This window comes from Hemiscyllium ocellatum, chromosome 43 (genome assembly GCF_020745735.1).
Source record: "Hemiscyllium ocellatum isolate sHemOce1 chromosome 43, sHemOce1.pat.X.cur, whole genome shotgun sequence".
Taxonomy (NCBI): domain Eukaryota; kingdom Metazoa; phylum Chordata; class Chondrichthyes; order Orectolobiformes; family Hemiscylliidae; genus Hemiscyllium; species Hemiscyllium ocellatum.
In genome coordinates, this window is record NC_083443.1 from 19316811 (window position 1) to 19341043 (window position 24233).

Here is a 24233-nt window from a genome sequence, read left to right on the forward strand (position 1 = left end):
TGCCCGGGACTGGAAACAAATCCAGGTCCCTGGCATTGTGAGGCTGCAGGGCTAACCACTGAGCCACCGTACCGCTGGACTTGACAGCTTTACAGATCAAAGAACAATGGACAAGCTGCCCAGTTAAAATCATTATCTTATAAGTTTGTATTTGTAGCTTTTCTCTACTAAAGCTGAATTCATAATTAAGTAGAAATTAATGGTAGAATTTTAACTGTGCAGAAAAAGACCATTCAGCCCACTGTCAATGCCAGCTCTCTATGGAGCAATCCCACTTATTTCCTCCACCCACCCATAGCCGTACAAGTGTACTTCCTTCTAGCATTATCCAATTTCATCTGTAAACACATGATTGTCCACACTTCCAAAACTATGTGGGCAGCATTTTGGAGTGGAATGGAAAGTCGATATGTACAACTGCCACCAACCTGCAAAAGTCAGAATACTGCACATACTGGAAAGCATCCAGTAGGTCATTCAACAACTGTGGTGGGACTAAGAAGAGAGTTAGCATTCTCTAGACATTTGTTTCTATCACCACAGCTGCTGTGTGACCTGCAGAGTGTTTTCAGTTCTGATGTCATCATCCTTTCTTGTGTCAAGACTCGATTCTCCTGAGTTTGCCACTTTCTACTCTTTTTTTAGTGATTTGACGTTTTCTCCTTATGCTATGTCAGCAAAACACACAGCTCTCCTCCAGGCCTCTACCTATTATCCACTAGGAGGTGTGAGAGAGTCGCACCAGACAAATTCTCTGCATCTGAGGGAAAGCTGCTGTCCTCACTGTAATATGGGGCGTGATGTGTTATAAGGGTCCGCTGGCTTTCCTATTCTCAGCATCAGGAACGTTTTGTAACAACTTATGCTAAACGCTCTCACCAAGGGCTAAGTGCTGTTTACAAGTTGAAAAGCACTGAGGAGCGGAGTCCTTTGAAAATAAAACTCAATTGATCTGTAGCCTCTTCCTGAGTGTTTGATCAGCATTATGCTCAAAATATTTCTTAACTATTTTCAAACTGGAGCTGGAATGGGTGTGGATCTGGATCCCATTCTGTCTGTTTTATTTCTGACTTTTTTTTGTTTTATTTCTGACTTACCCTAACCTCAAAACTTCTTTCTTTAAAGAACCGTTCCCTCCCCTGGTGTCCACTCTCCACCTCCAAGCCCCTCTTTCCTCACAGTCAGAGCCACCCTTTCACACACCTTTTAGAACTACCGCCTCGCTAAAGAAAACGGTCAAGAAACAAATCTTACCCTTAAAAAAAGCGGTGAAACCTAAGTTTCACTCTAACCTCCACCCACTCATGACTAATTTGGGTCCTGTCGATTGATTGGATTAATGTTGAACATTCCTACAGCCAGGCGGGGCTTGTGTCAGTGAGTCAGTCTTAGTGTAACAGTGAGTGATCTACATTTAGGGATAGTTAACGGTGTACCCAGAAGGAGACAGAGAGCTGTGTTTTACAGCAGAATGCAGTGGGTTCTTCTTATTCACGTCTCATTGATCGTATGCTCAACATATGGTGAGTTTAAATTATTGTATTATTTGTGGATGTGCCATATTCAACAGAAGTAGAGTTTCGTTTAAAAAAAACTCGTTTAGTTGTTGTATTGAAATTTACTCTTGACTCCATCCCTCTAACCCGTTTGCTGATCCTATTATTAAAGCCAACTGTTAAAACTTTAAACAGTGAATACGTTCTTCGCAAACTATTTTGGAAACCATCTCCTAAGTAGATCTGCAATTGGCATATCTGCTTTTTCGTCAATGAAATGTGTTTAATATCACCAGATTTATTAGGGGAGATAAACCTACTTGATGTTTAGGACTTTACACTAGTGTTGTATTTTATAGGGTGTATATATCCGCAATCATCCGCACAAATCTTAAATGTTAAAGAAACACTGATGGTTGACAGATTTGCCATTAAATTATAATTTGTTTGTTATGCATTTCAATGAAACTTTTACTGCAGTGTTATTAATTAGTTACAGATACACAATGTGGTTGTCCCTAACCCGCTGAATTGCTATTTTCTTTCTGCAGCTGCTTGTTCTCCCGGGTCTGACCCGCTTCCGGGAGTGATGAAGTATGAAGTAGTGAAACCTCGTTTAGTGAACAGCATCCTGACGAAAAGGAACCTGTCCCCCTCAGAGGTGAGGATATAATACACCACACTTAAGGGCATGATTACAGTAAATGTGTGGAACTTCTGTAAGTGACTGGGGGAGTCAGGTTAGAGCAGTCAGAAACAGGACAATGTAAGTGAGACAGATGTAAAGCAAGAAGGAAGTATGGGGAAGCTAGTTAAGGTAATGAGCAGCCAAGGTATTCTGGCCAGGAAGGCCTCAACTTTGGTATATGATGTTGACTTAACTTAATATCTGTGGTCCAAAGAAACCTGAGCTTAGAACAGAGCAGTGAGTTAGTCAGAGTCTCCTTGCTCGATGATAAACTAGACATGGCAACTTTTTGGACCATTCAGTCTTGTACCATTCAATTCTGAGGGCCATCTAAAAGCAATTATAACAGTGTGTTTAAACAGAAGGTTTCCTACATGAAACTCAGCAAAGAATTCCTAGTGGTACGCAGCTGACCTTTGATTCCCTGATGGTAGAAAGAGAACTAGATCTTGTAGTCACGTGTACTCAAGTCCAGGAGTACAGTGAAAAGTGTACAAAGTTGCCATCTTAGAATATAAAACCAGAATTTTGTTAAAAAAAGAGAAGAAATAAAATAAATCAAACAAAAAGAAAAATGTCCAGTTCTGAAAATCCTTATCCAAAATAGAAGGAGAAAGTCCAGGTTTTAAAATCTGATCTCCCTGGGCCTAGCCTGGAGTTCTGGTCTGGCTCCTCGAGCATGCTCCACCAAATGCCAGGAGCAGCCAACTCATTTGTTACCACTGCTGCACGTGCTCAGGAGGCTGGGTCCACTATCACCTTGTCAAAGAAGCCAAAAAAAACTTTCTTTAAAGAAGAAAAAAAAAGAAAAAGAGCAAAAGTAAAAGAAAACAAATAGAAGCGGCGGGCGCCAGGCCAAGATCCACATACACCACTGCCGCTCCAGTGAAAGATAACGGGAGGGAAATTAGAATGTTGAGGTTTAGGTGGCAATCTTTCAAATAATGTTTGATATTGAAGTTTTGCCAGATGCTTGGAAAGTGACCTGTAGCATGGTCCTATAAACAAAGGGGTCCAATATGTAACTGTGGACGAGTGAGACAAACATCCACAATGGATCTGCTTCTGGAAGCAAGGCCAAGTGTATAGCTACCTGGAAAACCTAGTTAACTTAGGACAGCCAATGCAGATTTATAAAACTGGAGAAAGTGAGGACTGCAGATGGTGGAGAGTCAGCATTGAAAATGTGGTGCTGGAAAATCACGGCAGGTCAGGCAGCATCCGAGGAGCAGGAGGATCAATGTTTCGGGCATAATCAATTCATCAGGATGGACGTTGATCCTCTGGCTCCTCAGATGCTGCTTGACCTGTGCCTTTCCAGCACCACACTTCTTGACACAGATTGATAAAAGGCAAGGTGGTATTATGATAATGTCACTGGACTAGTAATCCAGAAACTCAGGCTAATGTTTTGGGAATGTGTGTTTGATTCTTCCCATCATGGGGGAGAATGAAATTTTAATGCTGACCTGAAAGTGACTGTGTACCAACTGTTGATGGTTCTCGAAGGTTCACTAAGGTCCCTTTAGGGAAGGAAATCTACTGTTCTTCCATGGTCTGGCCTACATGTGACTCCAAACCCACAGCAATGTGGTTGACTTTAACTGTCCTTTGGGCAATTAGGGATGGGTAATAAATACTGGTCTAGCCAGTGACACCTACATGCTATTAACAAATATAAAATAAAATCGGACACATTTTATAAAAAAAAGTAATTCAATACAGTACTGTTTGAGGTTTGCTAATTAAACAAAAGCAGGGTTATTAAAAGCACATTGGACCATTTATTACTGTATTAATAAAAGAGATACCTGAACTAATGATCTGGAGACTTATATTTGAATCTCACCATGGTAACTTGGGAAATTCAGTTAATTTTTTTTGTTAAAAATTTGGAATAGAAAGCCATTGTGACCATATAAAATGTTTCAGATTTACTAATAATGAAGGAAACCTCAGATCTTTATCCAGTCTGTCCTATGTGTGATTCCAGACCCTCAGCACAGTGGTTGACTTGTTACCACCCTCTGCAACCACCTCAGAAGCCATATTGTTGTATTAAACCACAACGAGAAAGTATCTTCATCACAAGGATTGCTCATCACTTTTTCCCATGGGCTATCAGGAGGGGGTAAAAACATTGTAGCTTTGCCAGCAATGTCCACAACTTGATTGGCTTTAAAAATATAAAGAATGCTGCTAGAAGGGACAAAACAACAGAATCGTGACTAATGGAAGTACTTTGTCTGAATGGCTGTAAGTAATGGTGTCTTACATCGGTGAATGCTGGAACCTTCAGTATCAATATATGAAACCTATCTGGATATGGATATCAAGAAGACAAGAAACTGCAAATGGCACTAAAACCAGGAGTGTGCTTTTCCTGTAAAGGGGGCTGTGAATCCTCAGAATGCAGACAAATTAAGAGACTAAGCCGATAAGTGTGAGATGAAATCTAAATATGAGAAAAATGGATTAGAATCTCATTACCTCCCTGCCCCAGTGTGTCTGATGAAGGATTATAGGTGCTAGGTTGGTGCCATTTGAGGACTGTGCCCCCACCCTCATCTTGCCATCTCCACTATGATTTAGCCCATTATGGGAAAGACTGTGGAAAGCCCACTTAAGGATCTGAATATAAATCCTGAGCACATGGGAGACTGGCCATGTAAGGAACATGAAAATTAAACCAGGGGAGGAGGGGGAAGCTTGCAGAGTTGGAAATCTTTGGGATGAGGTAGGTATATGTTTCTTATTTAAAAGTACTTGATGCTTAATTGAATGACACAGCGTTAGAAAGCAGCTGGGTGGAGGGACCCCACTGGGATTCAATCCTTCTTTCCTTCATCACACACCCATGGTCTTTGATCCAGCAACAAGCTATCTTAGTCTCTTACTGATTAGTGCCTCCTGTTGGTACTGCCATTTTATTGAGCTGCCAGTCTGCCCTAAGGGGCCCCGACTCCGGGGAAAGATCCCACTACTGTCCTCTCAAGTCCTTGGTGTTATGTAATGAGGAAGGAAAGGCCCACCCAAAGAGAAGCAACACCAAGCTCTCCCCAGACCAAGCTGGAGTTCCACGCTTCCATCACCTTCTCAAGAATCCAGCCGAGTGTGTTATTTTTTCATTAGAAATAGAAAGCTGTAACACAAGGATTAAACGTTCTAAAACTTGTAGTGGTGGAGAGGTGTAAGGGCTATATACACACTTTTTAAAAGCAGGAAGACAATTCAGTTGTTTTTTGTTCTAGAACAAGCAAATCAAATGTTCAGTTTTATAAATTAGGACAGGGAGGCAGGAAAGCAGAAACCAATACGGATGAGCAGTTGGCTTCAGGCTCCTCATAATTGGAGAAAAATGGGATTGGTTTTGTTGGAATACTGAAGGTTAGGAAGAACTTGATGAAATAACCAGGAATTGCTTGTTTCCAAGATTGGCGAGTTGGTAGGTAACAGTCATGGGGTAGATATTCCTCTTCAACCTTTAAGTGATAACTTGCTTTTTTTTATTAGCACCTGTGAGACAATTTGTACACAGCAAGACCACATAGGCATCAATGTGCTGAATGAATCTATTCTGGTGCTGGTTGAGTAATAAATATTGGCCAAGACACTGGGATAAATAGAAAAAGCAAGTAATGAAATTGCCCAGGAGCTCAAGGACCATCTGGAGTAATTCAGAGATGGCGCCTGCAATCCACAGAAAGCAAATAATTGCATATTGTATAGCACCTTTCACAATCCAAAGACATTCAAAAATGCTGTACAGCTAATTAAGTTCTATTGAAGTGTCAACACTTGCATTATGGGCAGAACAATATATGTACTCAAGGCTGAGTTACCCAGGTCTTTCTGATCTAAAAGGGTATTGGGGATTATGGAGAGGCAGCTCTTTAGAGTTCAAGGTGCAATCAGATCAGCCATGATCTTACTGGATGGTGGAGCAGGCCTACTCCTGCTATTTGTTATGGTCTTATGAAACATGACAGCCAATCTGCACAGAGAAAAACCTGATACATGACCAGCAGGATTAGGCCATTCCTCCTACTACAGAAAGATTTGTGGTACATAGTGTACCATTTATGGTACACTAAACAAAAGGACCAAAGAACTGTGGATGCTGGAAATCAGAAACAAATAGAATTAATGTTTCAAGACCAGTGAGTGAAGAACAGTTAACTTCGCTTTCTCTCCACAGATACTGCCAGGAGTTGAACAGAAGTAGCATATCATCAAGTTGCTGCTCCAGAGATTGTGATTGTTACCCGACTGTGCAACATTGCACAGCGAGAAATTATCTTGATTTTGAGAATGATGATGTTTCATTTCTTCCTCCATTTATTCAGATTATCCACCCTGAAAAAGTGACTTATTCTGTAAATCTGGAAGGAAAAGAAGTCTATGTTCATCTTGAGAAGAATGGGTAAGATTGACCTCTCCCTTTAACAATGTCCCATTATGGGCTGCTTTCTTTTAATCTATTTTCAGAGAGTAGGACTATTTTGAGATACTTGCATTGCTGTGTGAAAGTCTGTGCCATTGCTTTGTAAGCCTTGGATACTTATTTGTATTTGAGGTCACACTAGTTAATTCATCATTGTGACCTTTTCAGGCAAAATTGAGATGAGTGCACAGTGGTGTACGTCCACACGTTGGTGGTACTCAATTGCTTTATTTTGAGCAATCTAGATACAAGTTGATTCTAACGTTGCAAATAGTTGATATTTTGTTTTCAATGAAAGCAAAATGCTCGAAATCACTGGGTCAGAGAGCATTCGTGGGGAGAGAGCAACCTAACGTTTCGAGTCTAGATGGCTCTTAATAATTTTTTAATTTGTATTTTCTGTTAACTCTTGTCAACCAGCACAAATGAATTGCGCAGCCATTTAGTCACCAAAATGACGTGGCTCTGAGCAAGTTTGGGATGAAAATCAATTTAAAAATAAACTAGTCCCATTCTCATTCTAATAGTTTGAAGTAAGTTCTGCGTTGGAAACAAATATTGGTCAGGTGTAAACCACTGTTCTAACTCAAGGATATGTTGCATGAATGGAATAAACTTTATCTGGGTTATGTACAGATTAAAATAAAGTTCATTCTAAAGCATCAGGTGAACAGCTTATGCTTTCCCTGGGGGGGGGGGGGGGGGGGCAGAAAGGTGCAAAAGGAAAGAACAATGCTGATCATTCTAACTTGTGTGCCATATTAGTAATTCTGTGACCTTCTCCAATATGAGCATTTCTTGAAGTTTGTCAAAATATACACACTTTATAAGTGAGTGAAGGATGCAACAAGTTGGCTAACAGTTTGTCTGCATTGTCTTTCAGAGATAGCAGTATTGAAAAGGAAGGCTGTTTAAAATAAAACAGGAAATGTGGTCACAAACTTAATCTGGATGACAGAATGAAGTAGAGACTAGTGTACTGAAGCATTGACACAGTCACTTTAAACATGTAGACAGAGGAACTTAAGATAACTATAATAACTGTTTATATCTCGTGGGAAGGAATAAAATTCAGAGGAGTTGAAAATTATGGAGAACCATGACAGTAGAAGTTTGGGAAAATAGTACTGAGACAGAAGTGTAAAGAGACCTAACTGATATCAACAGAGTGGAGTGATTTGAATGGGCCATTTAAGCATAGTGGATGGGGTGTCACTGGAGGCTCACTGGGAGCATGGGAAGAAAAGATGACTGCCAGCACACCCTGCCCCTCTACACACTTTCTGTTCTGAGACTCAGCCATGGAGCGCCCGGAACTTTCTCCTGAATGCTGGGAAGACGAAACCTTTGGTTAGCATAAGTAGTACGGAAATTCCACACCATTGCTTCACACTTCCTCTCCCTAATTTAACCAGACTGTGTTCATAACCTCAGTGTCATATGTAATTCTGAGTTGAGGTTCCAATCCTGTAGCTGTCCATTACTAAGACCACCAAATTCCACCTTGGCCATATTTCTCACCTCTATCCATCCCATCAACCCATTTTGCAAAAATTTGTTAATTTCACAACCATTCAGAGCAGCTCCTAATCCTCAGCTCATGTAAAATTGTCCATCTCAACACTACCTCAGTTATTACCCTAGTCCTAATTCCTGATTGGCATTAACTTCTGATCCTCCAACTTCCAAATTTATAATACATTCAATGGCACTATTATTTGCTGATCCCGTTTCCACATCCAGTGTCACTGTCTGAACAGTGACAGTCTCTCTGAGTCTGGCCTCTCTCAAATCTCACACTCCTTCACCTCACCCCTGGTGAAGTGGTGCCAGGATGTGATCCATGATCTGGGCCATGCTTTCAGCTGCTGAGGCTCCACAATCTGGAAATCCCCACATCTCTCCACTTCCCTTTCATCCTTTTTAAGACATCATCAAAAACCCACTTCTTCACCCAAGCTTTTGTTCACGTCTCTTCTAGTTCAGTTTATTTTTTATGCCTCTGTGAAGCCACTTTGATCATTTCATTCCTAATGTTAAAGGTATTCTGTAGATTCAAGGGAAATACATATCTAGTTGTCAATAAATGTGTAAATGGAAGAGTGTTGGCCAAACATAACAAATATTCTTAAAAGTCGTATCTCAAAGTGTAAATATGATCTGTTCTGTGGACAGTTACTGATGTCAGTGATTGCTTAAGGCTACACTGCAACTTCTATGGCCCTCCTAATGAATTAGTAACCATTGCTTCTGCTAAACTGTTGGTGTTGAGTTACTATTTATTATAGTTCTTTGACCAGATCAGAGGCCAGCAGCTTTTATATTTAGAGGACAGTCCTAAGCACATTTCTATTCATATTCTGATGAACAATGAATGAAACCTTCAAAATTAGAATCAAAGACCTTTCATGCTTTTGGTATTGTCCACTTGTCTGTTAGGTTGATGGGCTTTCTTCATTTTAATATAACTAAATGAAGGGGCCAGCACTCATGTTGCAGTATACCACTAAGCTTGAAGCTGTTGTGGGAGTCAAAGGAGTAGATGAAGAGCTGATGATTAGGCAAAGCCAAGCAGGAAGGAAGTGGAATTTTACAGAATGACTACTAATCTAAATCAATCTAATGATGTTGATTTCAAAATGGTGAGGATGCTTGAATGTAGAGAGCTCCCGCAACACTCACTCTTATTGAAATTCCTTAAACTCCAACTTATTTATTTTGTGCTTTAACAGGGGTCTTCTGGTCGATCATTATTCTGAAACACATTACTTGGAAAATGGAACTGAAGTGGTAGCCACGCCACAATCTCTGGTATTCCTCTGCCATTTATTTAATTGCAGTGATCATTTGACATTAAAGTATGTAATATTTTATAATGCTGTTAATATTTTAATTTGCAGGATCATTGTAATTATCATGGTGTTATTGAAGGCATCAATGATTCCTCTGTCAGTATCAGCACCTGTACTGGACTCAGGTATAATGTAATGCTCTTACTACATAAAACTGCCTTTTTCATTGGTAATTATCCTACTGCTATTTCCTCTAAGAACCCAGAATATTTGTTCAGCACATCAACGGCTATCCTTATTGCTTTAAATGGAAAGCTCAGGTTTGGGCCCAAATGGTGTTCTCCCTTTCCAGATGAAAAAGTCCAAACACTCCGAAGCTCCACCTGTAAGCAGACCAAGTCCAATGAGATGCATCTCCAACAGTTGAAGCTGAATTTAATTAATAACTTTGTCTCCCAATTAAATTATAATCAGTGTAGCTCTACTGACACTTGCACATGATAGGGAAGCCTTGAGTTAAAGAATAAAGTGGCTTGCCTTTTTTAAAACTTTGGAAAATGCTGTAGTTTTGACAGCCTCTGAGTTACAGTAGTGACATGATGGGTGACTAGAAGGGAGTAATGGATCAGTCTGTACAAGGTACAGTACATTGGCACAAGGAAATGACTGCCAATTTATGGAGCTTTGCCAACATGGTTTCACAGTGAACAATAGAAATTGTCTTAAAAGAAGCATTCACAAAGCTGCAGATTGAACAATAAAACTGCTCAAGAAAGACTGAAATAATAATTCATTCATACCCACCAAAAATAAGAACTATAATTCATTTGGATTTAAGCTATGCTGAGGAGGATTTGCAAATGATCTTACATTAGCTAGCACAAGAGTTATTACTGTTCATTATAACTAGATGAGGGGAACCAGAAAATGGTTTTAAATAATTAATGTCTGTACAAAATGTTTTTGATTTTTTAAGTGTAATACACCAAATATAATTTTCATCAGAAAATTGTTCTCAAAACTAATGCAAATTTTAACATTTCAAGCTCAAACAGCAACAGAAGTCTTATTGAAGAAGCATTTATTGTGTCTCTGTTATGAAGAGAAATGGTATATTTCAAAGAATCGTGTTAAAGGAGGACATTCAGCTCATCATTGCAGGTCATCGTAAATTGTTGCATTAAGAATAATTCTCCTCGTCTCCCCTTGATTCTTTTGCCAGTCACCTTGAATCCTCTGGTTAACAACTGAGACCCAACTGAACTATGCAGTCATCTAATAATAAATTTCATGGTAATTGTAGGGCTTGGTCAAACCGAGCGAGAATAATCTTTTGGGGCAATTTTAAAGTTGTTTTCCTTGCTCCTTGCAGGGTGTAATTTCAGAATTGACATTCCCAATATGCCTTTTAGGTTGGCAAAATGAAGTACCTCAAATCCAGGAAAAAAATTCTAATTACAAAAAGGAGAGTGTTTTGAATAAAATGTGTTCCTTCTGGACCTTCTCTCCTCTGTCTAACTTTTGAAACCTTTAAATATTCTTTAATAAACTGAAGTAAGCGTTCATGGAGTTGGGATCAATATGCTTATTAATATTGCTTTCCAGGGGTGCGCTCATGGCTGGGAGTAATGTCTACCTCATTGAACCTTTGGAAGGAACTCAAACTGGGCAACATGCTTTGTACAGACAGGAGCATCTGAGAGTGAAACGGGGATCGTGCAGTACACGCAACTTGACACTTTATGACCATGGACCTAAAATGGCAGCACTTTATCAACCTCTTGGCAGGGTATATCATTCCTGTGAACTATATGCATGTTTGTGATACTTTTATGATGAGCAAAACATTTGGATATGTGAGAAATGGTGATTTTTTTTCATGTTATAAACTGCATTCAGATTGCCTAATTTTCCACTTTTTTTGTTTAGGGATCTGCAAAGGCTTCACAAAGCACCCTTTATGTGGAACTTTACTTAGTTATTGACAATGCTGAGGTAAATCTTAATCAAGATACTCTTTCACAAGTTGCCTTGAGTTTTATTAACTCGCAAAATCTTTCAGTATCGATTTCAAAGGATAGCTATGTTTCCAAATGATCATTCTGACATTATTTTTTGAAGTTTTACACATTGTATTATATTTCTCCAGGACCCATGTGATTCACATTCTTCAAAACTCCCCACGAGCTTGAAAGTTAGTGTAGTTATAAAATCTTTCAAGCTTTTTTGAAAACTATTAATAATTTTGTGATTTTACAAATCTCTGAAAAACATCATTTGAGTCGTAAGGTTGATTGTTTCCTACGGTCCTGTATTTGTGTGAAAAATCCTTGTCACTAATTATTGAGATATTTTCTGATCAACTTTTTCAGCAATGTTGTTACACACCCCTGGAGCAGGTAAGATTTGAATCCAGGCCTCCTGCCTCAGAGGCAAGGGCATTACTACTGCAGCACAAGAGCCCTGCTAGATTGTCGAAGAGTATAATTGTAATAAGTTAAACCTGTTCCTTTTAAGATGGGTTCGCTTTGTACTGTTTCCCCATCAGTGTAGAACTTGGTGTTGGCAGATATCATCCAAGTTTGAAGCCGCAGACACATCCATCATGTCAGTAAATGTTTGAATTAAATAGTGAGAGGAAACAATAATCATGTTGAGACAGTACAGTGCTTGCTAAATAAATGTAGTGATTTTTGTATCAAGGGAACGTGGCGAGATTTTTTTTTTCTTTTTAAGTAGGTTTCTGGAAAACATTTTGGTTGATGGTCTGTTGAGGTCACTTTTTACTTTATTTCAGTATAAAAAATTCAGAGACCTCGTCATGATTCGACAGCGTATGATGGAAGTAGTGAATCATGTAGACAAGGTAATAATCATTTTATTTTACGGGGTGTGGCAAGTTACATTCGCTTCAATTTTTCCTGCTGTTGCACAGATCTCTCATGTCCTTGTCCTACTTCAGCCTCTAGAACGAGAGGTCAATACATCCATGTGCTGATTGGCATACGTGGACGCTCCAAGTGACTGCACAGCTTGAAGAAAATGTTGATGGAAAGACAAATAAAAGATGCAGTTGATTTGTCTATCTGTCTATGTCTATGTGTTTCTCTGACTGTGTCTTTTAAAAAATAAGGAAATCATTACTATAAGTGGGACTTTTCACTGGAACTAACAAAACCATTTTAAATGTGACAAGAATATAGATTAATATCAAAAGGTCAAATATGCTAACAAATTTCACAAAGACAAACTATTCTTACAAATAGCAAAAGAAAAACTAGACAAATGTAATGTGGAGCATTTGATTTGACAAGGATTGAAAATGACCAATGAAATTATTTTCTTTTAGCTGCAAGAGTTTATATAATTAGATATCCTTTTCAACCCAGTAAAATGATTGCCACTCTAAATAATAGTAGAATATTTTTAATAAATATTTAATTCTTTGTATTGCAGTTTGTTATTCTGTTTTTTTTCTCACTTTGTTTTCCATTAGTTGTACAGATCATTGAATATCCGTGTAGCACTGGTCGGAATGGAAGTGTGGACCTATTCTGACAAAATTGCTGTCAGCTCAAATCCTGATATCACTCTTGACAACTTTCTCAAATGGCGTCGCAAGGAGCTCCTGTTAAAGAAGAGGCATGATAACGCACAGTTTGTCACGTATGTAGTTTTAAAAATAAACACCAAAATCAAAAAGCCATGGTTGTTAGTGTACTATGAACAGTCAATTGTGCATAAGAGCAATTTTACTATGTTTGGTCTAAAGATTAGATTAGTTTTTACAGAAGGGGCTATACTGAGATCCTTTCAGAAATTTATTGCATTTTTGATTATTTCCATGTGATTTAATAAGAGCCCACATTATAACTCTTTAAGCAATAGATGCTTTATCATGTCATACCTAAATAATATTATACAGGACTTGGGAAGTGTCTTCTGTCTAACTTTTGTTGATTGTTCATCAATGAATCCAACCCTCCTCCTGCCCCTGTCATGATGCCAGGAGCCCGTTCACTGATGAAAATTTCAAATATAATGGGATACCTCATGACTCTTCAAAGCCTACCACAGTCTAGAAGTTGACGTCAATGGAATAGGGAACACTTATTTGGATAAATGCAACTTCTCAACCATCAAAAATTTTGATGCATTCCAGGATAAGGCTGTTCTTTTCATTGACACCTCTGTCATCGGGTTCATTTTTATACACTCCTTCCATTACGTTTGATCTATGGGATTCAAGACAATAACTTAAATTAATTTCAACAGCACCTTCTTCACTGTTGAGAAGGAAAAGAACATCAATGTCATGGGAATATTATCACTACCATCTCCTCACCAAGACACACAGCACCCTGATTTGGACATACTTCTCCAACCCTTTTTCATTATTCTATAATTCCCTTACTAATATCATTGTAGGAACAGCATTACCACAAGCATTGCAACAGGAGAAAGGACAACAAGGGATGGGTAATGAGTGCAGTTTTGTCCACCTCCCAAAGACGTCATAATACAGTTATGGCCCTATATTGATTTAGCATGAACAATCTCTGGTTTCTAATTGTGTGTGTGTGTAGTGAGGGGCTCTGCAGCTTTAGTTATGTCAGTGCTGATTTAGCAGTTAGTCATGCAGCACGGAAATAGGCCCTTTGGCCCAACCTCACCATGCTGAAGAGATTTCCTAAACTAAAATATGCCTGCTTTTGGCCCCTATCCCTCCAAATCTTTTCTCTCCATGTTTCCAGGAATGTGTCTGAAGTTTCTTTTGTATGATCAAAATGACTGCCATTATCATAATGCCATTAATATTTGCAAGGGAAATTTGAAAGCTACCATTAAATATCTATCCTTTCAGTGGAAAAGGTTTTGAAGGAACAACTGTTGGACTGGCAACAAAATCTGCAATGTGCACCCTTCAGTCTGGTGGAGTGAATGAGGTAAGTTACCTTCATGGCACTTTCTACAATTACAAAAAATGAAAGCTCCCCCATTTTCAAAAATCATAATTTAAAAGCATAATTTATAGAATTACAAAATATTTGAATTTAATAAAAATCCTTCTAAAAATAAAAGCCTACAGCTTTCATTTTTAGTGGTAGTGTTATTGGTGCAAGCAACCAACAGGAAGATCATTCAAATCTCTTAAAATTGCAGATGCCAGTTTTTCACTTTCATCCTGTGGATCTCCTTATTTTCATTATTTTCCATTTAATTGTCCAACTGAAGAAATTAAACTCCAAGTGAATTTATATGACTGCCTGAGCAATAGAATTATGATTAAGGGTTAGTTAGCTCAGTTGGCTAGATTGTTGGTTTGTGATCTAGAGTAACACCAACAATGTAAGTTCAATTCTCATACTGGCTGAGGTCACCACGAAGGATTCTTCTCTCCACCTCCCTCCTAGTCTAAGGCGTGTGGTGACCCTTAGCTGAACCCACCACTGTCTCTCGCTCTCGCTGCAGCCTTATGATGCAATAGAACTAGGGCAACTTGTTTTTAAATCTTTTGTGTTTATCTTTACTGTGATAAAATGTCACAAGTTAGCTGATGGAATTACAGTGTCGGTTTTGTGGGAGACATAAATATATGATAGTCACAAATAAATTTGAAGAGCTTTTTGCAGTGAATGGTTGAAGTGTAGAATTTGCTACTACTTGGAGTGGTTACAGTGATTATCAAAGAAACATTGAAGAGCAAGTTTGGTAAGAAGGAGAGCAGAATAGAAGCCTCTGTTGATAATGGTAGAAGCAAGTTTGTACACAATACAAATATAAATAAACCTGTTGGGCCCAATTGCCTGTCTCTGTCCTATTCTTTCTTTTGGAGTTAAACAGTTTCAACTATGCCATCATTTTCAGTCATTGCTTTGTGTCCATGTATTTTCATAACAGAAGTTATTCAATGCCATAATGCTTCTAAGCCTAATCAAGAATCGTGGCTTGGACTTGTAGTTGTGATGATAAGAGTTGTAACAATTCTATTCATTATATGCAGGACCACAGTTCAAACCCATTAGGCTTGGCGTCCACAATTGCACATGAGATGGGTCACAATTTCGGCATGTCTCATGATGAAGACCACACATCATATTGTCGTTGCTCTGGCTCAAGGGAAAGCAGTGGTGGCTGTATTATGGCAGAGAAAACCGGGTATGACCAGAACTGTCTGCAACAAGCCCGAACAAGAACATTTGCTCCTGGCGTAATGTTATTTGATTAAATATTTAAAAGAAACTAAGTTTGATTTCAAGTTTTTAATTTTTCTGTGTGGTGAAAATGTTGGTAGAGTTTTGTGTTCTTCAATAGGATAATCCTTAAGTCCTTAAGCTGTAAGATCTGAAGTTGGCCATTTGGCACTTCAAATCTGCTCCACCATTCAATGCCCTATCCATGTTAATATTACTGCCTCCAACACCATCTACTCTTATTAATGTGTGGTGCCTTATTGAATGCCTTTTGGAAATCTAAGTATATTACAGCCACTGGTTTGCCTTTATGTATCCTGTGCTACCTCTTTAAAGAGCTGTAATAAACTTAACTAATTATTTCTATCACTATCATCAACCATGGGAGTGTTCCATTGTAATGATGATGTTTGACATATTTTCAAATTCTATGTAAACTATTTTTATTAGCTAAATTTAAATTGGATTTTGTTTTTGAACTGCAACCTTAACAAGGAGAGAGCCCCAATTATATTGGCATAATAGCACATTAATTAACAGCAACAGTATACTTTGGAGCAGGAGTCTGTGTTGTAGGCTGTGAGCATAGCATTACAGGAAACTTTTCCATTCATTGGCACCAATGTTTTAGAGACCTAGACATTTGAAGGGTAAGAATTGGCTATTTGTCCTTTTCAGCCTGCTGTGCCTTTCAGTAATGTTCTGGTTGACCCTTAACTCAAATTTTCCATCTGCATAGGCCTTGATCATCTTGTCTATCAAAAATCTACCTGACCCAGCCATGATTAAATTCAATGGCCTATCTTCCACTGCTTCCTGGGGAAGATAATTCAACAGATTAGAAACTCTCTGGTAGAAAACATTTCTCTCCATTTCAGTCTTCAAAGCAAAACCTCTTATTCTCAAACTCCTTGTTCTGATCCCTTCAACAAGAACAGACAAACATAATCTCGGAATCCACCCTGTCCAGTTGCGACATGATCTGACATCTTTCAATAAGATCACCACTTCTCCTTCTAAACTGAAATGGGTAAAACTGCTCTCTTTCAGTTAACTAAGTCTTTCATCCCATGGCAACCTTCTCTGAACCATTTCGAATGCAATTATATCCTTGGAAGCAAAAATCTCAACTGTTTTCACATGCCCAGTCTGAAAGCTCCAATTTTGTGACAATCCAAATTTTATCTAATGCCATTTTACATGTTTGCATGTAATGTGAATCTAGACTTGATCTCATTTGCCTGTTCTCATCTTTTATTTGTTTTCAGGCCAGTGTTGCCTGAAAGCTTCAGCAGTTGCAGCCGTCAGGAGCTGCAGCACTTCTTGGAGACTAGGATGACAGACTGCCTTTTGAACAGTCCCAGACCAGATGAATTGTATGGAAATCCAGCATGCGGGAACCAGTTCCTTGAGCATGGAGAGGAATGTGACTGTGGTACTGTTGAGGTAATAGGCAAATTCAGTACTTGTCTGGAAGATTTATGTAGTATAGTAAAATGACATTTAAACTATCCACTCTCTGTTTTATACAACGGTAGGTTAATGTTTCTGTGAACCAGGCTCCTGCAACCTAAAAGAGACAATGGCCCATCATTGGCAAGCCAACATAACACAATGGCATGTGAGGGGCAGTTTTGTTCATACAGTGCCTACCAGAAGTTTGGCACTCTGAGGGAACTCAAATTGGACAATGAGTCAAATTATGTTGCCAGTTTCAGAGCAGCATTGCTATAGAAGTAGGAGCAGGATATGAAACCATGCTCTCAATGAAGTGTCTCATATTATATAGATAAGAAATACAATTTTAAAGTGTGGTGAATGGTATTATGCTTTTATCAGAAGGGGAGAGCAGGTTTCTGCAACCAGTCTGTAGTGTGCTTAAGGACAGGAAGGACCATGTCAAGAATATACATGAGGCAAGAAGTTAAAAATTCACCCTGACCATCTGGACTACTGTGAGCGGTTCTGGTCACCCTGTTGTAGGAAGGGTATTATCAAGCTGGAGAGGATTCAGAAGATTTAACAGGATGTTCTCAGATACAGAAGATTTGATTTATAAAGAGAGATTGGGACTCTTTTTTTCACGAGAGCATAGAAAGTTAGGAGGTGACCATTGAGGTTTATAAAATCACAAAGGGTATAGCTAGGGTTAGTGGTAGGTGTCTTTTTCCAAGGATGGGGGACTTCAAGGCAAGGAGGCACATTTTTAAGGTGAGAGGAGAGAGATTTTAAAAAGACACAAGGGGCAAATTGTTTTACACAGCATGTAGCATAAGTAAGTCTCTGAGGAAGTGGTGGATGCACACACAGTTACAGCATTTTAAAATACACTTTGATAAGTATGTGAATAGGAAAGGTTTGGTGTGATATGGACCAAGTGCAGGCAGGTGGGATTAGTTTAGTTTGGGATTATGTTCAGCATGGACTGTTTGGACCAAAGGGTCTGTTTCCATGCCGTATGACTATGACTCTAGATAATGTCAAGTTACTGCTTCGTTTAATCGGAGAAGAGCTTTTGGTGTTCTTAATTAAGCTAAACTGAACAACTCCCAGAATAGAATATTAGCCCAACTACAGAGATCTGCAACTGCAGTTTCCTACAAGTTCCTACCAGTTACTTGGTAGTATGTAAGAATTGATAGAAAAACTGTGTAAAGGAGTATTTACTGCTGCTGTCAGGTTCCTGTTCAGTTTGAAATAATGGCATGTATGAACACATGTCCAATCCAAGTGCAAAATATACAGTCCCCTTAATGAATTTGCGGTTATCCTGAGCTAATTTTCTCTCACTGCCACCCACTTCCCCTGCTTAATGATTCATCATTTTCAAATTATTATTCTTGTCCGAGTGTCCCATATATCAACTACTGTACTATAGATTGAGAAATCTATTGAATATTGAGGGAATAAAGGGCTCATTTTCAGAGTGCATGCATCTGATCGGAAAACTGCTGTCAAGGAGTGCTGCTGAGGAAATCACGGGCTCTTATTCCCTACTTTCCATCCACTAATATTAAGAAACAAAGAAACCTGAGTTGAGTATTGGTAGACTTTCAATAGGTTGTTTGCTCCTGGTTGTTGAGATTCTGCAGTGGGAATATCCATCCAGAAGATTAGCCTTTATAAATCATATAATTATGTGTTTCAATGATACTTTGTATTTCTTTACTTTTTCAGTGAAAATAGATAGATAAATGTTGTAAGTACTGTGAAAGTGAATGCCAGCTGTATGAAGCTGTTACATTAGGAAATTAGCAGCCTGGTGTGTGTTTTGACTTGGAAACTATGTTAAAACTGTTGCAATATCAAAGTGAGATCAGGAAAACCATGTCGCCAAAATGAGTTTGACTTCTTTGTTACAAGGGCTTTGGTGGAAAGATAATCAGGCGCAGTAAAAGTAAGCTGTTGATTCATGACTAGCCTGTTTCCTGCTTTTTGTAAGATTGAAAGAATTAATCCCCTTGACAGAATGGCATGTGGCTCACAGAAATTTCAGATGGTATATTTTGATGCCTAAGTCTTTGAGTAATTGAGCCCCATATCGATGCCATTATGGTGATCATTTTACAATCCATTTGGAAGTACGGCTGAATTATTTCTTATTTACTCTTAAATTTTGCTCTACCTGTTGTTTTCCAATGATTTCTGATTTGAAGTGTCACATAGTAATAGTGTTCATTTTTGAAAGTACAGTAATAGTTTGAGGACTTGTTGAAATTTGTTAAAATTAATAATTGAAATTAATACTGATTGATGTTCGACCTTGTAGGAATGCACCAATCCTTGTTGTAATGCTACAACCTGCAAATTCAAGGAGGGAGCGGAGTGTGCTGCTGGAGCTTGCTGCCACAATTGCAAGGTACAAATGCCAGTGGCCACTATTTATGTTTTGTAAATCACAGTCCATGCATTTGGTGTTGTAATCCAGACTGGCTCTGCCACATTGAGAGAGTTGGGGAATCCTTGATCCTGATGAGCAGTTAACTCATGATTCCTTTTGCTTGGTCAGGTGGCTGTTAAAGATTGCATGGCACAATTGTATATCGTCTGTGTAGTTTAGATTTGACTCTTCAACCAATGTCGCTAAGAGTTTGCAATGGTATTCAGGGCACAAATGATGCAATTGTTAACAACTTTTTTTTAATGCTCATGTTTTTATTTATTTGTATATTGGCAAATGTAAAATATTTCATGAAACAGAAAAATCAGGCAATAAGGAATAAAAATGCGTTAAAGTTATTCTTTGATGTATGTAGAAGTGGTAACCTGGTGCAGTTTTGTTGTTATGAATGAAGATGCACTTTTGGTACAAAATAAACCACTTTACTCTCTTATCTGCTGGACCATGTTTATGTGAATCATTTGCAAGTCAGAGCTTTCAGGTTTTGTGATCTGTATTCTGTGCTGACCACACCTCATTTATCATCTTCAATTATTTTACTCATTTTGAGAATTGTTACTTCAGGTCATATGTTTTTTTTAATTCAGATTAAATCAGCAGGACAATTATGTAGGGCCGCACAAAATGACTGCGATCTACCTGACTACTGCAATGGTGAGAGTGCTGAATGTTCAGAGGATGCCTTCAAAATGAATGGTTCTCCCTGCAGCAATGGAAAAGGTTACTGCTACAATGGACAGTGCCCTACTCATGAGCAGCATTGCATTACTCTATGGGGAACAGGTACTTACTACAAAGAATTCACTCACTTAATCACCAAAATGTGAACTGTCTCATGTCTAGCATCTTCCAGTCCAATTGAAATTAACTCGTCTCTATTCCTATTATCATTTTCATGCTTTAGCTTTTGAAATAGATACATATTAAGTCATTTTTCAGACAGCTTCAGTTTGTGGAATGCCCTGTTCTGGATCTCAATAGCAGAGTCTTCAACTTGGCTGTTATAAACTTGAGGTGCATCAAGTCATGTGGTTGCACGTGTTCTTATTTTAAATCATCAAATTACAGATTCCAATAAGGAAATGATCAAGCCTTTAATATTTTTAAAGAGTATTTTTCATCATTTAGTATGGTTTTCTTATTTTATAATAACTTCTTCAGCTAAACACAGAATTAAATGCTGTGTGAGAAACCAATGCTTAATGAAGTTGGTACAATACAGTTCAACCCACTGCTTTTTAACATAATGGTGTAATTTATAATTCACTTGAGAATGCAATCTGCTTGTTTAAGGACAAGTTGAGGACTAAAATTAATGTGCGAAGGTTTTTTTTCCATTGTGAAGCTCCACAACCATGCTTTTCCTCTTGGCAGGTTTGCCATATTGCACCATATTATTGAGTACATCCCATTTGATATTAACATTTGTAATTTCCAAAGCAAATTATCAATGCTATATGATTGAATCATCATGTTAATAATTGTGAGAAGTGGGAAGATGACTACCTTCTGAAAACTGCAAAGACCAGTTCAAAAAGAAAGATGAATGCTCACAATTAATAAAACTGAAGGGCTTTGAATGTTGCTGAATAGAATTAAAAGGGATTACAAGGCATATACTGCAAAGGAACAAGCTATGTGATACACACCATTCCGTGTTTATTCTGGATTCAAACATCCTCCCATCTTCCCTCATTTAATTCATCCGTTGTAATAATCAATTCTCCCCCATTCCTCTCTGACATTTGTTTAATTACATTAATCTGTTTGCTTCAACCACTCCCCATTAGCAGATTCCAAATTCTTGCCACCTTCAGGTGATGTGGTTTCTTGTGAAATTCTGCTGGATTTCCTGGTGACTATCTTTATCTTTATTGATAAATTTTGTTTATGCTCTTCCCACAAAAGGAACCATTCTACCCCCTCTCTATCAAAACCTTTATTCATTTGACGGAGAATGTTCAGGGCATTCTCCTGACCATCTTTTTTGGACCAAATCAGTCCTTTCCTGATGAGTGCCCACTGATCACTGGAACTATTCTTTTTTCCTCATCTACATATCTGGGTGTCTCTGTTGTGACTGAATACAGTAAAACCTCTTAAGAGAATTCAAATGATGTCGTAGGAAAGTTGAAGTGATGAATTTGTTATATTGCTAAGTCACACTCTGCAGAAATATAGAACATCCTTCAATTTGCACCAGCTTTGTAGCTTCACTGGAAATGCTGAGGAAGCCCCATGCTTTCCCTACACTTTCCCTACAGCATTGGAATCCATTGGCTGTAGCCCTCACACATAATTAGTCTGCATCTGGACAAAGTATGGCATTGACATAAAATGGTGAGAAACCGATGCATCCCAATGTGAGCAGGATGCGTCCACCTCAGCAGCAACCTCAATTGAGGACACCATACAACCTTATGTCAATACTCTTAAAATGGAGATAATTCCCAAATTATATAATAGAATGTTACCTTTTATGCCTATCATTTTAATGTTCACGTATTTTCTGTTTTACACACACATCAGTAGGTACTATCTGTTATATTTATTTTCAGAGAGGCATTAATTAAAATCAGGAGAAAGTAATAGGTTATCTGATATTCTCTGTACAGGTGCTACGGTGGCACATGATGACTGCTTTCAACAGAATATGAGAGGAGACAAATACGTTCATTGCAAAGCATTTAGAAATGGTTATGATGCTTGCCGGAGCAAGTAAGTAAAAACAACTTTGTTTTTGGAGCCATTGATAGGTATGTTCTAGTTGCCTCCCCTCTGATATTTTAAATTGGTCACAGCAGATAGCCCTTTGACCAAGCTCTTGGCTACTTTACCTAAATGCTTTAAGGGATTCTGTTGAATTTTAACTGATAACACTACTCTGAAGTCCCTCAGGGCATTTTATTACACTATAGTCAACAATGCTGAGGGGCCTCAAACTGATTTAGACCTGAATTTTCTTAAAGACAATAGCTTTTCCATCCTTGCAGGAATGGCCTTGGTGGTGTACCTCAAACCCCCCCACTCCCTCCACAACCCTAGAACACAGCACCTGTTGTGGTGGTGTGAGAGAATGGGCGTCATTTCCAACAATAAGGTCTGGTGTCTATTTGTGGGATGTCCACAACATAATTTATGCACTAATGATTTACTAGAAACGTCTAAAGCTGCTAACTTCTTTTGGAGAGGTTAGGCACCCCTTTTGAGAAACAAAATACCATTTTGGAAGTCGACCACACATTTGGGATAGGTAAGGTGCCCTTTGGAATTATTTTAAAAATAGGTACAAATGTCTTTAAAAATCACATACTCATGGTGAACATAAAGCTCATTGGGTCTGTCAGAAAAAGAATGTCAACATATTTTAAACTTGTTTTATTTTAAGTGTTTTTGACAAAACCTTTTAATAAATATCAGTGCTTGCTGTTTCACTCTGTTAACATAAGTTTGAGAGTTATCATTTACAGAATTAATACTCCATGACTGATTTTACAACTTTTCATTCTCATCATGGGGCATATTTCATTTCATAGTCCCATTGATGGCTTCAAGTAGAACTTTGTTTAATCACAGCCAGAGTCCTGAGACCTGAATATGATGTATACTGAGCATTGTAGGTATCAGGGAAAAGGTAGCCTGTAGGTGCCATGAGTTGACATTAAGTTGACTTTGAAGCTATAAAAGCCATGAGGGTGGGCAGAGGGGTCACCCTCTGTTATGTCAAATTGTGAGAACACTAGTGTTCCTTTACTGTTTTCTTAGAAAATTTCTGTTATCTTCCCTTTATCAGTCCCCAAGGTTTGATTGCATTGTGACTACTAACAGCTTTTAGGCCAGCAGACTTTATAAGGTACCTCAAATTCTTGTTGAACTTTAATTATTTCAGGCTTCTTTTGAGATTCAACTTTGAGCTTTGTCAAGGTATTCTCCCTGTCTAAGAGCTCTATAGTTCACTCTGCTTTCTCTTTGCTGAAAGAAGCCTTAAGTATGACTATAATGAAACTCAATCTCAGCCGTTGGTTTGATTTTTCTGTTGATTAACAATTTCTGAACATTTAATAATGGGGATGATTCATTTTGGATCAAAATGGATCATTTTCTCTGGGATAGCATTTTATCTTTGTTAAAAAAAAATCTCCCAATAAGAATGCCTCTTGGTCCTCAGTGGCGGCTACTTCTTGGACAGTTGCAGTGTGTTTGGTCTCATTCCTGGCTGTGGATTGAAATCTCCTATTGTTGCTATGCCATTTTGAGGTAGCATGCCAATTTTCTGAATATGTGGCATTCAGCTGTGCTTGGAGTCAGACAAGAAGCAATGGCAAGAGCAGAGACCTCTCCTCTTGTGGTATTTGTCTTCCTTCGGGCATTAGTGCACTGGTTAACCGAGGCAGAGTCAGTGCACTGATGCAGGGAAACTCTGTCCCATCTGACAAGGAGTTTAGCCTATCTGGTGACCTGCACTGCCTGGGCTAAGGTCATCTTTAAGACTCTGTTTTTCCAAAAACAAAATCTACAAGGGCTTCACCCTATACCCTATAATGATGCAGGTCTGTATGAATTCTTCTTTCAAGTTTCATTTAAACATCAGGTATACATCATTTATAAAACATTTTAAAAAATGGTTTCCATTGACTCCTGGTTAAGCCAATTAATCTTTGCCTGGTCTGTAATGGTCTATATTTCTTCATAAACTGAAATAGGAGTCAAATATTTGT

The 24233-nt window shown here is 38.4% G+C and overlaps 1 protein-coding gene across 1 annotated transcript in view; it reads left to right on the top strand.

Annotated features, from left to right (window-relative positions):
• The first annotated feature begins 1441 nt into the window (after positions 1-1441).
• adam8a (ADAM metallopeptidase domain 8a) overlaps positions 1442-24233 on the top strand; it is a 43120-nt gene continuing 20328 nt past the window's right edge. Inside the window, exons 1-15 of the mRNA XM_060854026.1 lie at positions 1442-1523; positions 2048-2157; positions 6531-6607; positions 9361-9439; positions 9529-9605; positions 11026-11209; positions 11350-11415; positions 12218-12286; positions 12917-13086; positions 14285-14366; positions 15425-15579; positions 16883-17060; positions 19384-19473; positions 20103-20298; positions 22131-22233. Coding sequence (XP_060710009.1) covers positions 1472-1523; positions 2048-2157; positions 6531-6607; positions 9361-9439; positions 9529-9605; positions 11026-11209; positions 11350-11415; positions 12218-12286; positions 12917-13086; positions 14285-14366; positions 15425-15579; positions 16883-17060; positions 19384-19473; positions 20103-20298; positions 22131-22233 — 1688 coding nt within the window. The 5' untranslated portion in view covers positions 1442-1471. The remainder of the gene's footprint in view (positions 1524-2047; positions 2158-6530; positions 6608-9360; positions 9440-9528; positions 9606-11025; positions 11210-11349; positions 11416-12217; positions 12287-12916; positions 13087-14284; positions 14367-15424; positions 15580-16882; positions 17061-19383; positions 19474-20102; positions 20299-22130; positions 22234-24233) is intronic.